The 13925-nt window shown below is 36.7% G+C and overlaps 1 protein-coding gene across 1 annotated transcript; it reads right to left on the bottom strand.

The window, feature by feature from the left end:
• Positions 1-1280: 1280 nt before the first annotated feature.
• LOC117614715 (ubiquitin carboxyl-terminal hydrolase 2) lies at positions 1281-7301 on the bottom strand. The gene is made up of 3 exons (XM_034343612.1): positions 7048-7301; positions 3814-6548; positions 1281-1626 (listed from the first exon to the last, which is right to left on the bottom strand). The coding sequence occupies exons 2-3, from the start codon at positions 6540-6542 to the stop codon at positions 1389-1391; spliced, it is 2967 nt and encodes a 988-aa protein (XP_034199503.1). The 5' UTR covers positions 6543-6548; positions 7048-7301; the 3' UTR covers positions 1281-1388.
• Between the last annotated feature and the right edge of the window lie 6624 nt (positions 7302-13925).

Raw genomic sequence — 13925 nt, 5'->3', positions numbered from 1 at the left:
TTTTTTTTAAGATGTTTCTCTGCTTTTGGCCCTGGTGCTTTTCTTTTTCCTTTTATACTTCCATCCATTGAATGAAATGCTTTCTCCCGTCGAAAAATAAATAATTGAATGAATCTTCGAGTTAACTAGATCATTTCAAATTGGTGCCTGAACTTGTAAAATCATATAAAAATAGGTATTTAAACTTCATAAACTCTAGAAATAGGTCATTTTGTTACTTAAATAAGTCTGTTAAATACTGATGTGGCATACATAACTTCTACCGTTTTTATTTGTGTGGCAGATGTGAGTCCTATTATTACTGAGACAAAATCTTTAATTCATTTATGTTTATTGGAAAAGTGACTATTTAGGTAAGGAAAAAAAGCTTTTTGTTTCTTTTCCAAAATAAATAGACAAGGAGTTTTGTTGAATTTGTTGGGTATTCTCTCTTTCGGAGGAAAGTCATGCCGATTAGTGGCAAGTTTTACTAGATTCGAGAAAACTATAGCAATAGACAAGGAGTTATAGAAAAATTATTTTCAAGAACGATTCTCTTCGTTTCAATTTTTCTGCTCCATGTACATTGCCTTTACCCTAGCACTTGTAGAGAAGCCTCCTCTTTTTCAAGAATCACTTCTAAGTGCTTTTTCAGGGAACACTTGATTTTTTAATATATAAAAAACCTTCAGCGTTCTTTGAAAGAAGCACTTATAGAAGAAGCATTATGAGCAGAAGTGCGTGCAATAGACTCAGTCCCAGCGAAAAGGCGTCTCTAATAAGAGAACATGTTTGGGCCAAAGGCCCAACTACAACAAAGAAATCCATAAAAGGTCGTCATTGAGATTGAAAGTGAAACTTAAAACTGTAAATACATCTCCCTTGTCGAAAGGCACTTGCATGAGGAAAATTGCAGGCCGACAATATTGTCAACCATATTCTAGTACATAATACAACGCATTTCTTTGGAGCCGAAACAAGCCGTGCTCGCAATGAAGCCTGGATCTTTTAATATGCAATGCTTCTTGCCTAAAAGGGATTCTTAGTAAATAAAAAACGGTAACTTGAAAAGCTTCAGTAATTGATGCAGCCATGGTCCCTGGGGTGATGGGACTATAAAAAGAAAACCCCGTTTTCTGATGCTATAACTAACAGTATACATCTAAAAGATCATTACATCTTGAAAGAATGGGGTAACAAAACACATGGTAATTGGAGTTGTACACTCAACTCTGGTTTTCCTGTCTCTCTATGTCTCTGTCTCTGTCTCTCTCTGTCTCTCTCTGTCTCTGACTCTGTCTCTCTCTCTCTCTCTCTCTCTCTCTCTCTCTCTCACATTGGGGAAGCTCAGCTAGTCTGAAGGCCCTGAACTCAAACTTTAAAGACATCAAGTTGAAGGTAGAACAACCTCAACTTTTTTCATAGAATAAGATATATGCCTCACAGTGAAGAACCTCATCTAGGGAAACTTGACGCACATGTGCATCACTAGCATAATACCACACATGACCATTATTTTCTTTCTCAGCTTTTCCTCTGCTCCTTTCACCCCCTCTCACATATGCAACATAGTGGCCCCCTCTCATCGTCCCAGAATGCTCCACAACCCCAATTAGGCGGTATTCATACTTCTCTCCATCTGTGGACCTGTAAAGCTCAAGAGGACATCATAGCCAAAAAGTTAATGCGCTTCCTATGGAAAATTGTAACTTGTAATGTATGCTACCAATTAATTCTGTGCAAACCACTACACAAACTAGGAACAAAACAAGTACTATGTGAAGCACAAGTAACTACGGACATAAAAATAAGGCTTGATTGTGAGTTAATAGATGCATTGTAGATATCTTCTACATTCTGATAATTGCACAAAAAAGTTCACCCATAAATTGGCTTTAGGGAATAAGTGCATATGAAGAAAATTGTAATAGTTTGCATAACTGAATGAATCCTTTCAAACATGTGAATCAAATTATGATGCTCCAATTATATACAGAATTACTGACTGATTCCATTTTCATATGGCATCCAAAGAAACTACATGAGTAAAACAACACAATGGAACATAAATTCAGAAAAGCTTAAACAAGTACAAAAACCAATGAAAAGGGACAGTTCCTAAAGGTTGAATGTGTTATAACACTATGATTCCAAAACTCTTTAGCATTATTGTTGCTTAATTTCTTATGTTAGTTGAAGGACAAAATTCTGAAAAAGATAAGAATAGAAATCAAAATTAACAGGGGCAATACTTCTGGACATGCATCATAGATTCATAACTCAATAAAATAGCTCCAAAAGAAGTGTCACTAAATGAATACGTACAAACTAATAAATATATCATTGTTTTTATTTTATAAGAAATGGCACACAATCAATTACATAAATAAGAAGTTGCAGGATCCTTAAGACTAAAGCAAGTACAAAACAATGAATAAGTTGCCATGAAACTGGAATTAACAGACAAGGCAAAAGGGACAACTATAAGTAGAGATTTTAGTTTAGATGAAGAAGAGGGAAAAAAAAAAAAACCCGTGACCAGAAAGAGATGGTAGTTGAAAGATCAGCTAAAGCTATGGGGAATTGCAGTCAGTATCGCATTTATTACTCAAGGTAACATTGTAAAGGGAAATTTGATGACATAACTGCTACATGCACAAAAGTAGATATATGCAAACTCAAATTTCAAAATCTTTCTTTTAAAGAAGGCAGGTTCTTTAAACATTAAAACATCCTGCAACTTAGCTCGTAAATTATTAAAGTTAGCAAAGTAGCTCTAAGCTTCAAACTTGAAAGGCAAGCCTCCTCATATCATCTAACAAAGTAACTATGGACACAGACACAACCACCACGTTGCAACACATATATACACAAACAAAAGGAACTGAACATAGCAACCCCAAAACTTCTGCCTTGGGGATAAAACAATATGCTTGTCCTTGCCATTTCTTAAATCAGACAATCTAATTTATTAATGTTTTGGTAATATTTCTTTCTTCAGATTTCTATCTATGAAAAAGTTTTCTTTTTTCATGAAAAAACATAAATAGTAAAATATTCTTGAGAGTTCTATACAAGCTTCTTGACAAAATCTAATAACTGTATAAAGTGCTAGAGACTGGGGAACCCAAGTGTCAAGTCCTCAAGCATTCAACATGGTGTTTAGAACAAGCATCTTAGACTTATAGCTTCTTCCTTTGGTGAAAAACTTCACCACTATGTTCAGTCCTTGAGATAGAAAAGCAATGGATCTTTGTGCGTTAGATAAGGAAAGAGGCAAGAATGTGTAGTTCGAAAACATTTGGGCAAGAGAAAAACATAACTGGCTGACAAGATGAGGTAATTTGGTATTTAACCTATGAAGTGAATCACTACAGCACTCTCTCACAGACACGGTTCCAAAGATTCACTTTGCTTAGTGCACCCTAAGGTGGAAGAGTGATAATTAAATTTATCAGACTCTAGAGACTTCAAACTGTTAGTTTGCTCATCTCCCCATACTTCCTCAGCCACTAACATTAATTGCACGTCAGACTACAACAAGCACCTTGAATACATCATATTTATTAAAATTTCAAAGTTTGTGAGGAGACTAATGATCTGCCCAACCAAGTCCCACCACCCCTCCAGTAAAAGTGATTAGAGATCAAAAGCTGGTGTATTGAAAAGTGAAAACTAATGCAAATTTTTCTTTAAGATGGTATAAAAGAGCTATCTTCTCATTTTGAATGCTTATTCCAAGATCTGGCTAAAACAGACTCATGACAAGCAGTAACGTTTTGATCTGGCATTTTGTAATCTGAAATCAACTCTAAAAAAAAGTCAGATATATACCTGGAATCCATATATGGTCTAAGATCAATTTTTTCTCTGAAACTGACATGGCCGTTCAATTTACTTAAGCGGCCACGAGCATCTTGGCTGAACCGCTTGAGATGAATAGTCAAAATAGGTGGGGTCCTGTTAATGAGGACCCTTTTAGTCGCATCCCTCTTCACCTTCACACATTTGGAATTTATTTCCTCGTCTTCACTTTCTTCTGATTCATGTTTACCATCCAATATCCCAGAATAAGTCTGTGGAACATTGTCAGAGGTACATCCTGCAGTTCTAGGCTCGTCAGCACAAGACTCAATTGCTTGATCAATGTAACTTTCTCGACTGTAAGTGTTATTGCAATCTGAAGTATTTGATTGCACTGGAAGTGCATCTTTCATCTCGTTGTTTCCTTCTTGTTGTTGACGAACAGCAGCATTCAGCTTATCTGATCGACCATTCTCAATTGATGAGCAATTTATTTTCCCATCATGCAAGTCTTCACCAAAATGGTTACAACCAGTACTGCTATTCAAATTCCCATTACTAAGATTTCTGATATCAGCAGGGCACAGGCCCATATTTAAACTCAGTGAATCACTTTCCGCTCTAGTCTCACATCCATTTATCAAAATTTGAGCTGAAGATTTTACCTGCTTCTTTACTTCCAACCTTTGGCGTTGAAGAGTTCTGGAACAGTTCTCACAATGCCAAGCATTGTCATTGGCAAGAAGTTCAGGCTTTATGAAATGAGCCAAACAACTCTCAACAGACACTGGAGAATCACTATCATCAACTTCATCTGGATCAGATTCGCTAGCTACGAAACCAGTTTCTGTTCCTCCCTCACCAACAGAGGGCCTTGCAGTGGGCCCTGCAGCAACCTCCGGCTCATTGAATAAGTCCCCAAAACCATCAAATTCATCTTGTCCACCACCAACAACCGATGAAGAGGCCTCATCTTCTCTTCCTATGATTTCCTCAGTGACAGAACACTCTTCTTTATATGGAAGCAACAAAACTTCAGAACCCTGAACCTGTAATGGGAGCTCTTCCTCCCAAGGATTCACTGAAGAAAAGTCAGGTTTTACATTTGGTTCCCCATTAAGCGTAGAAACCTGATTACCAGATTCAGAGTCAGGCGGTAGCAAGATATCATTAAGTGCATTCTTGTTTTCAGAATCTTGAACAGTTGAAGCATCATTGTTTTGTGAAACGAAATCATTGTCATCTGACATATTTCCCATATCAAGATAATCCAACCATGTACAATCATTCAACAAAGTTGATGTTTGCTCTGCTGCATCCTCAAAGACTTGTTCATTTTCAGATTCTTGGACAGCAGAGAGATTCTTCATAACTAAACCCCATTGTTCAACCACATTTGGGTCAGTTGAACCGGACTGTGGCTGGCTAGAAACCTCGCTGCTGGTTGATGGGGTTGCAACACTTGATGATGGTGCAAAACTCTTGTCCTTGTTAATTTTCGACCGAACCTTTCCACTCCTCTTGGGTGGCAACTTTGTCTTCTTTGCTCGAGAGGTAGGTTGAGCTGTCTTAGGTGGGCATTTCCTGGTTGGAACTGGCAGTGACAGATCTAAAAATGACTCATAGACAGTAGAGGAGTGGCCACATTCGACGCAAGAAACGGTACTTGATATTTGCCCCCCAAATACAGCATCCACAAAAGTAGGACCTGGATTTGACGAATTCCCATTTTCCCGGGAAGAACTTATACGTTTCCTCATACTCAACTCCTCAGTGCACAAGCCATCCAGTAAGCAACGAAGCAATTCATGACTGTCTTGCTGCTGATAACCCCTAAACTGGGGAGCCTTGGAACAGACACACCCAAAAAACGCTCTTGGGTTTATCACGTTCCTAAATCCTGCCTCTGGTTTTGTTTCAGTAAAGAGTTTCTTCAAGGAAATAGTAAGAGCTCCAGAAAATGCATCAACATTTAAGAAGTAACCCCGCAGCCTATCTATAGCTAGAATATTCTGTAAGACAGAATTAAAGAAGCAAGTGTTACCAAGATTAACTAACCCTCTCACCATATAACCACCTCTCCCATCCAAATCACTTGATATATTGTTAGCTGATTTGATGTCACTTGTCACACTGCCATTACCAAACCACACATCCTCAACATTAACAGATGACTCCTCCGATGAATGACCCTTTATTAATTTCACAACATCCGAAAACACATCTTTTTGTTCACTATTCTCTTCCATCTTATCAATTTTAATAAGCATGCTACAAGAAAAGCACCACCGCAGCTGAGGGTTTTCGAAGTGGATCACTAACGGGTGACGAGTTTGCCTCGCATGCCGAAGTGCATGGCATTGAGGGGTTGTAGGCAGTCCAACCCCTCCACAAGAATAATGACCACATTCCAAACAAACCCAAATGGCTTTTGACTCAGATTTTGAATCCACTGAAGCACTTCCTTTCTTCTTACCATGTTTGCCCTTTCCTTTACCCCCTCTCCTATCAAGCACCCCTTCCCTACAATCTTCGCACCTAACAAGTTCTGAGGACCCAATTTTAGCAGACAATTTATTCAAATCTACACCTTTGTCAACATGAGAACAAGGTTTTTTCTCTTTTGGAACTGAAACTGCATCATCACCGTTCTTAACACTTGGGTTGCTTGGTTGGGGAGCTTTCTTTGGGGAATCAGCTGCAATCCACTTGTCCTTTTGAGGAGCCGCCCTTGCCTTCTTCTTAACTTTCTTCCCCATCAATTCCTAATTCCAATCCAAAGACACCAAATATAACAATAATAAGATTAATTATAATAACACACAACAATGATGATGATAAGAATAGTAAAGATCAATAAACATTACCTAACTAGAACCATATATTGACACTCTGCAAACAACCAGACATACACCAATATAAGAATGCAAAACCCAATCTTTTTATCTACTCAATGCAGACATACTGCTAAAAATCATATGAAAAAAGTAAAACCCATTTTACTTTTAAGAGAAACCCTCTTCACATAATTGGCAAAAACCGAAGAAGTGAGGAGAACAATCCAAACCCACCATCCGCAAAACCATACACTACGGAAGAGTAAGAGACGCCTATAAAGATTCAGGTTTTTTCCGAGAGCCCAACAAAGATTTGGATTGTAAAGTGTAAATAACAGCTTCTGAGCAATCGTAAAGGTGAAGCAGAAGCATAAATCTAGAGAAAATGAATTGTATTAAAATATGAAAAGAAAATCCATTGTTTCACCTCAAAATCTGGAGAAGATGACCGGGAATGCTAGGAGAAACTTTTTCAGGGTTAGCTTTGCATATGATGACAAGAGAGATTGCTGTTTGAAGTTTAGGATCTATCAAGGATGGAAAGACAAAGCGAGAGTGGCGTGCTAATATTTAAGGGCTTCGGCTGGCGCACTCCTAATCCTTTGCTTAGTAGCCACTCTCTCACAATGAAGGAGAGGGACACAGAGACGAGAGAGTAACAGTGAGTTTTTTTTTTTTTTTGGTCTGAGATTTTTATTGTTGTTGAGGGAGGAACTTATATTTGGGAGAGATTTTTAACAGCGAGAGAGAGAGCCAAAAGACTGATAGAATTTGAAAAGGATTAAAGTTACGTGGGTTTTCTTTTGGCAACAAAAATTGAGATTTCCACCTCAAGGAAGGATGACATACATTATTCAGCCTTTTCTTTTCACCAATCAGGAATTTGAATAATTCAATTATTAGGTGGAATGTGGTATTCTAATTTATGGAGAACTAACCCATTAGAAATTCATCTTTTTTACTCATTATATCTCATGCATTTTTTTAAAATTACAAATGTGTCATCTAATTTAACCTAACAACGAGGACATTTTAGTAATTAGTATCACTCATACCTCAATTCTATATAGTTTAATAAACAACTTCAATAAGAATTCGGAACCTAACTCTTCTCAATCTATATGGTTTAGTAAACAACTAAAATGGGAATCCGGAATCTAATTCTCCTCAACTCAATTCATCCTCAACTCAATTCATCCTCAATTCAATTTCTCCTAATCCAATTACAAAATTAGTAAACATGCCATAAGTGGTCTAAGGTTCCAAGCCTCTGAGAATCTGGAGAAGAAAAGACCGGGAATGCTAGGATAAGTTTTTCAAGATTAGTGTTGCATAGGATGAAAAGAGAGATTGATGTTTGAAGTTTAGGATCTATCAAGGATGGAAAGACAAAGCGAGAGTGGCGTGCTCGTATTTGAGGGCTTTGGCTCACACACTCCCTAATCTTTTGCTTAGTAGCCACTCTCTCAATGAAGGAGACGGACAGAGATGAGAGAGTAACAGTGGTGACTGGTAATAGAGAAAGAAGCCACTTAAAAAAAAGGACCTAATGCTCACTTTTCTTGTACTGTGAACAAAATTGCTTTGATTTGATCAACCCTCCCCATTCGAGTATTTGGAGAACCCACACTTAATTGCCTCGGAAAATTAATAAAATAATATGCAGTAAAGCTAAGATCAAATTAGACATTTTTCAGATTTCTTATTAATTACTGAAATAATTACCAAATATATATACCTTTAATTTGATCAGATTTGGCCTCCATTGAGGGGGGCGGATCCGCTGTCCCCAAATTAGTGTCCCTTTAATTTGCTGACACTTGTCAACTAACATAATAGGGAGTTAACTCCGTTGACAATTTTAAAAATTAAAAAAAAATTAAAAACTGCCCAAATAACCCAGCAGCCAGAGAGCATCATTTTCCTTGCAAAACCCAGCAAACGTCGTCTTCCTTGCAAAACCCAGCGAACGTCGTCCTCCTTATTATACTATTTATTAAAGACGATATTTTAAATATAAAAAAACAGCAAAACCTCCCGGCTATACTATTTATAAAAGAAATTAGACAAGGCTATACTATTTAATAAAGAATAAAACAGAGCAGTTAAAAAGAATTTTTGAAAAATGGGTATAGCCGTGTGGCTATACTATTTTTAATACAAAAAAGAGGAAACCCTAGCTATTTGTCGCCACGTGTCAACACAGTTTTATTTTTTAAATAAATTAAAAACCCGGAGTATCGCCGTGCGGCTGTACTTTTTTTATATAAAAGGATGAACCTCTTTCGCTAATGCGCCACGTGTCAAAAATAAGTATAGCCGCTCGGCTATACTTTTTTAATAAAAAAAATTTGTGGTATAGCCGACTGGCTATACTGTTTAAATACATTGTGTTTAAAAGGGGCTATTCCCTTTACTACAAAAATTTTAAAAAATAAATAAAAAAGACCCTCCTAGTTGCATTAGTTTGTCCCCTATAAATATTAATTTGATAGTTTCAACATATCCAAAGTAGATATTAATCTTCCACTATATGATACTTTCGGGCACATATGGACACAAGGAAGAATGCCCGTGCATATATGTTAGGGGTGGGCATTTGAACCGATGAATAGAGTAGGGAAAAAAATATTTGTGCAGACCAAAAAGTCAACCTAGGCTCAAAAATCGAACCGAATTGCTTTAGATCAGTTAATATCATGATTCTTGTCTTAGAAAAATATATATAAACCGAACAGGATTGGTTATATTAAATTTAGATTTTTTTTTATATCCAAAATTATTAGTACGTAATCCTAATTAATATTTAAATAACATCAGTAACTCCAAGAAATATTTAGATATTTTTGCCCAATTTCTTTTTATTTTCAATGAACCATATTTGTGCTTGTTGTGCTTCCATTTCTCTCTTTTCCACCTATTTCTTTCTATTTCTCTTCCTATTTAACTCTTCACCTCTTTCTCTCTTCCACATCTCTCTCTTATGTTATCTTTTTTTTTTTTTTTTAAACATCTCTCTCTTATTTTTATCTTTTCTACCTCTTTCTCTCTTATTTTATCAATTGTACATATTTTTCTATTCTATCTATTTTTCTGTACATCATACTTCCCTATTCTTCACATCTTTATATTTTTATCTGTCACATTCGGGATCGGCTCAGCCGTAGCACGATATTGTCCGCTTTAGGCCCCCTCTCAGCCATCACAGTTTTGTTTCTAGGAACTCACTAGTAACTTCCCAGTGGGTCACCCCTCTTGGGATTGATCTAGCCCCAACTCGCTTAATTTCGGAGTTCCCAGGACTCTGAAGCCAGTGAGCTCCCAAAAAGCCTTGTGCTATATGGAGGAGGGCATGTACATATAAGGCACATCACCCCCTCTCCGTTGGTCGATGTGGGATGTTACATTATCTATCCAAATTGAAAACTGAGTTGAACCGAACTAGAACCGCATAGGTCCGGTTTAATTCGGTTCTTCTAGACACTTTCTATAAAAACTAAACTGAACCGTGTGTAAATTCCAATTTTGATTTCAATTCAAGAAGAAAGCTGAATCAAATCGGACTGTGCTCATCCCTAATATATGCTACACGACCCAACAGATTGGCATGGGCAGCAACACACTGCCCGGCAGATCAAGGGTACAAAATGTATAAAGTTGACCCATACATATGTAGGGAAAAAATATATATACCCTTAATTGGAAGGAGGAAAATAACTCAAGATTTAGCTAAAAGTTGGAATTTGAGGAGGAGAAATCGATATTTCTATTGTTTGGCAACTTAATCATAGAAAAAATTGTGAAATTGGGAAGTAAGATTCCCGAATTTAATATTTGCCAAATGAAGCGTCATTTCGCAATTTTTGTTGAGCATGAATTCATTTTTCACTGTAATTTATATCATTTACAAAATTCGACATACATAAGTTCAAATACTGAAATTATTAATTGTCATAAATTTAAACGATGGAGATATAAATTTTGTCATTTAAGAAATTCTATACAATTTTCAATTTCTTCATCCAAACGGAAGGTAAAAGTATTAGAAATATAGAAGAAAATAAAACTATTGTTAAAATCCAACTCTTTTTGTTTAGGAGGCCCAACTCAATTTTGTTCAGTGGCCCAAAATTAATTGTTATATTAACAAAATATCCTCCTCTCCTAATATTGCTGGTAAGAAAATGATAAAAATTTATTTATTTTATTTGCTTTTACTTTACTTGAAATGCATAAAGAAATAAATTTCCGTATATTTTGGCTCCAATCGAGTATGGTTTTTAATTTGCAAGCACACTTTCCTATATATGGAAGTGATCCTACATTCACTACTACAAAAAAGCAAAAAGACGACGGTAAATCACCGTCGTGTATTCAGTTTTTCAATGGTCGTGGAATCCACCGTCATCTTTTCCCTCATAAACCACGACGCTAAATCACCGTCGTTGTTAAAATATACAACGTCATCAACAAATACAAAACGATTTCTTTGTACTGCAAAAAGATCTAAAAAAGCAGTCGATGATGAGAATAGACGACCAACTCTCTAAAAAAACCGTCGTTAAACAGGAAAAATATGACACATATTAATAGAACAAGGCCGCAAGATAGACATACAACGACGAAAATTAAAATAAGACGCCATTAAATATCATTTTCACGACAATAAAAAATATGACGTCTTTAAATAAATTAGAAGACGACGTTATTGATTCCTACTACGTCGCCTATATAGAAACAACCGTCGTAAAATAAGTTTTCCACTACGATTTTTCTATAAAAGATGACGTGGAAATAGTTGTCAGTGTCATCATTTACGACGTATGTATTTATAGAGTAGACGTTGAACAACGAAACAACGTCGGTTACAAATATATGAGAGTCGTATTACAAAATTTATACGTCCTATTTTCAGAAACAAACAACGACGATAAATATTAGGCGTTGTTAAATAAAACAACGTCGAAAACAAATAAAAACAGACGTGTTTAGTCTGCTAAAGTTTTAAAAAATAGTCGAGGATGAGAATAGGCGACCAACTCAAACAAATCACCGTCGTTAAAAAGGAAAAATATGACACATATTAAAAGAACAAGGCCGCAAGATAGACATACAACAACGACAACTAAAACACTACGCCGTTAAATATAATTTTCACGACAAGAAAAAATATGACGTCTTTAAATACATGAGAAGACGACGTTATTGAAATCTACTCTGCCCATTCATTCCGGGCTTCATCAATTGCTTCTTGGGGGTATGGCGCTTCCTCGTTTCCCTTGGCATACTGCATAAACAATGACTATTAGGGTTTATAAATAAAAAGAAATTCAATCACAGACGACGATATTTTTCATAACCGGCGTAGTATATCTATTCAACGACGGTAATTTTACATGACCGTCGTTGATAATACAAAAAACGACGTGAAATGTATGAAGGTAATTTCTTCTTACCTTATTCTCAAACGCCAAGGAAGGATCCATGATGATGTCCCTCATGCAGCGCATCACATAATACCCGCATTCGACACTGCTGGGTTGCTTTGGTGTGCCTGACAGAGTTTTCCAAATTATTGCTTTACGGCCTGCTCTGGCTATGTGAGAATTATATATTTTTATAGCACTGTTCGCGATGTTTTTGGCCTCTTCATCGACCACACGATTTCCGGGCAGAGAATCCAGAAAATAGACGGTTTCCCTCTTTGCTCTCACAATCAGCAAGATCCAATGATGGCTGCACAAAATTAATATAAAAACGACGGTTATTTACAAAAACGACGTATTATAATATTTCACACGACGAAATAAAGTAGCAATCGACGACATTATATATTTATCACGACGATAAATAACTACCGACGTGGTTAGTAGTTTCAAGCGACTCAATAAAATAAAACACCGACGTGGTTAGTTTATATGCTGTCATTTATTGAAAATCATAAAAACAAAATCCTGTTAAGGAGACTAACCCTGGATTGTAAGGCATCATGAAAATCTGTTCACCGTCCGTCTTTTGAAGTCGAGCTGCTACCAGTCGTGATCTTTCAGCTATTGTGCCAGAGTTGGCACTAACTATAGCAGGGTCGATAAAGCCAACCATGCTGCACATATTTGCTTGTTTCAAAACATCATGTAAGTACCTAAATACATAAAATAATATAAACAAGTCAGCAAAAAAAACCACACGACGGTTATGTATAACAAAACGACGTATTATAAAATTTCACACGACGTACTGAAATAGATGAGGACGTTATAATATATTTATCACGACGGTACACACTGACGACGTGGTTAGTTAGTTAAAACGACGCAATATATAAACCAACGACGTATTATTTTAGAATGACAAACCTCATATATACAGCAACCACAGTAGCTCCAATTTCTTCCATGCCTGCAAATTGTGTAATATCTTCAGGCGGGAGGAAGGTATCGCGTTCACGACCAAACACCTCCTTATCAATTGTAAATTGCAGGGTCTTATCCTCAGGCACGAGTGTCGTTTCCACATAACGACAAAGGGTTTTTAAAGAATATGGCGCCTCCATATTTGAATAATCACCAACTTCAATAACCTGTTTAAAGAAATAAAAAAAATGGCGTGGTAATTCAATAAAAACGACGGTTTAAGGAATAAAACGTCGTCTGAAAAGAATTTAAACGACGGTGAAAAAACCGTCGTGGTGAATAATTTATTACGTCTTAGAAAAAAATTCCGCCGTCTAAGTTGTAAACAAACGACGGTTTAAAAAAAAATATCGACGTCTGAAATTTTGAAAAACAAATAAAAAAGGCAAAGTTATGTGAACATACCTTGTCGTCATGCTTTTCTTCTTCTTCTTTCTCCTTTTCTTCTTGTTTTTCTTCTTCCTTCTCTTCATCTTTTTTTTCTTCTTCCTTCTCTTCATCTTCCTGATGTTTCCCATTTTTGGCAGTATCATCCTCAAAATGTAGGGATCTCACATCACCTCCAGAGCAGCTTGCTTTGTCGGACATTGGATTTTTGGGACTTTGGCTAATTCTTGGTTTAAGCATGCTTGGATCAAAATTGGGAATTAATTGGGAAAGCTGACTAAGGAAATGCTCCCTCTCAGCCTCTACCAATTGTTTGGTTCTAGCCTCCATCCTCAAAGCCTCTTCCCTTGCCTTAGCCTCCATCTTTTTAGTCTCTTCTTGAAGGAGAACTCTTAAACTCTCCTTCAAGCGGTCGTCAAAGCTAACCCTCTGTGGTTTGGGTAAATTGAAATACTGCCTTGGGGAAATCCCAGCACCTACTCCTCTCACTCTGCCTGGATGATCG

The sequence above is a fragment of the Prunus dulcis genome, chromosome 1 (genome assembly GCF_902201215.1).
Source record: "Prunus dulcis chromosome 1, ALMONDv2, whole genome shotgun sequence".
In the NCBI taxonomy this organism is placed as follows: domain Eukaryota; kingdom Viridiplantae; phylum Streptophyta; class Magnoliopsida; order Rosales; family Rosaceae; genus Prunus; species Prunus dulcis.
The sequence above is the reverse complement of the archived record's forward strand: the minus strand, read 5'-3'. Positions and strand labels throughout refer to the sequence as shown.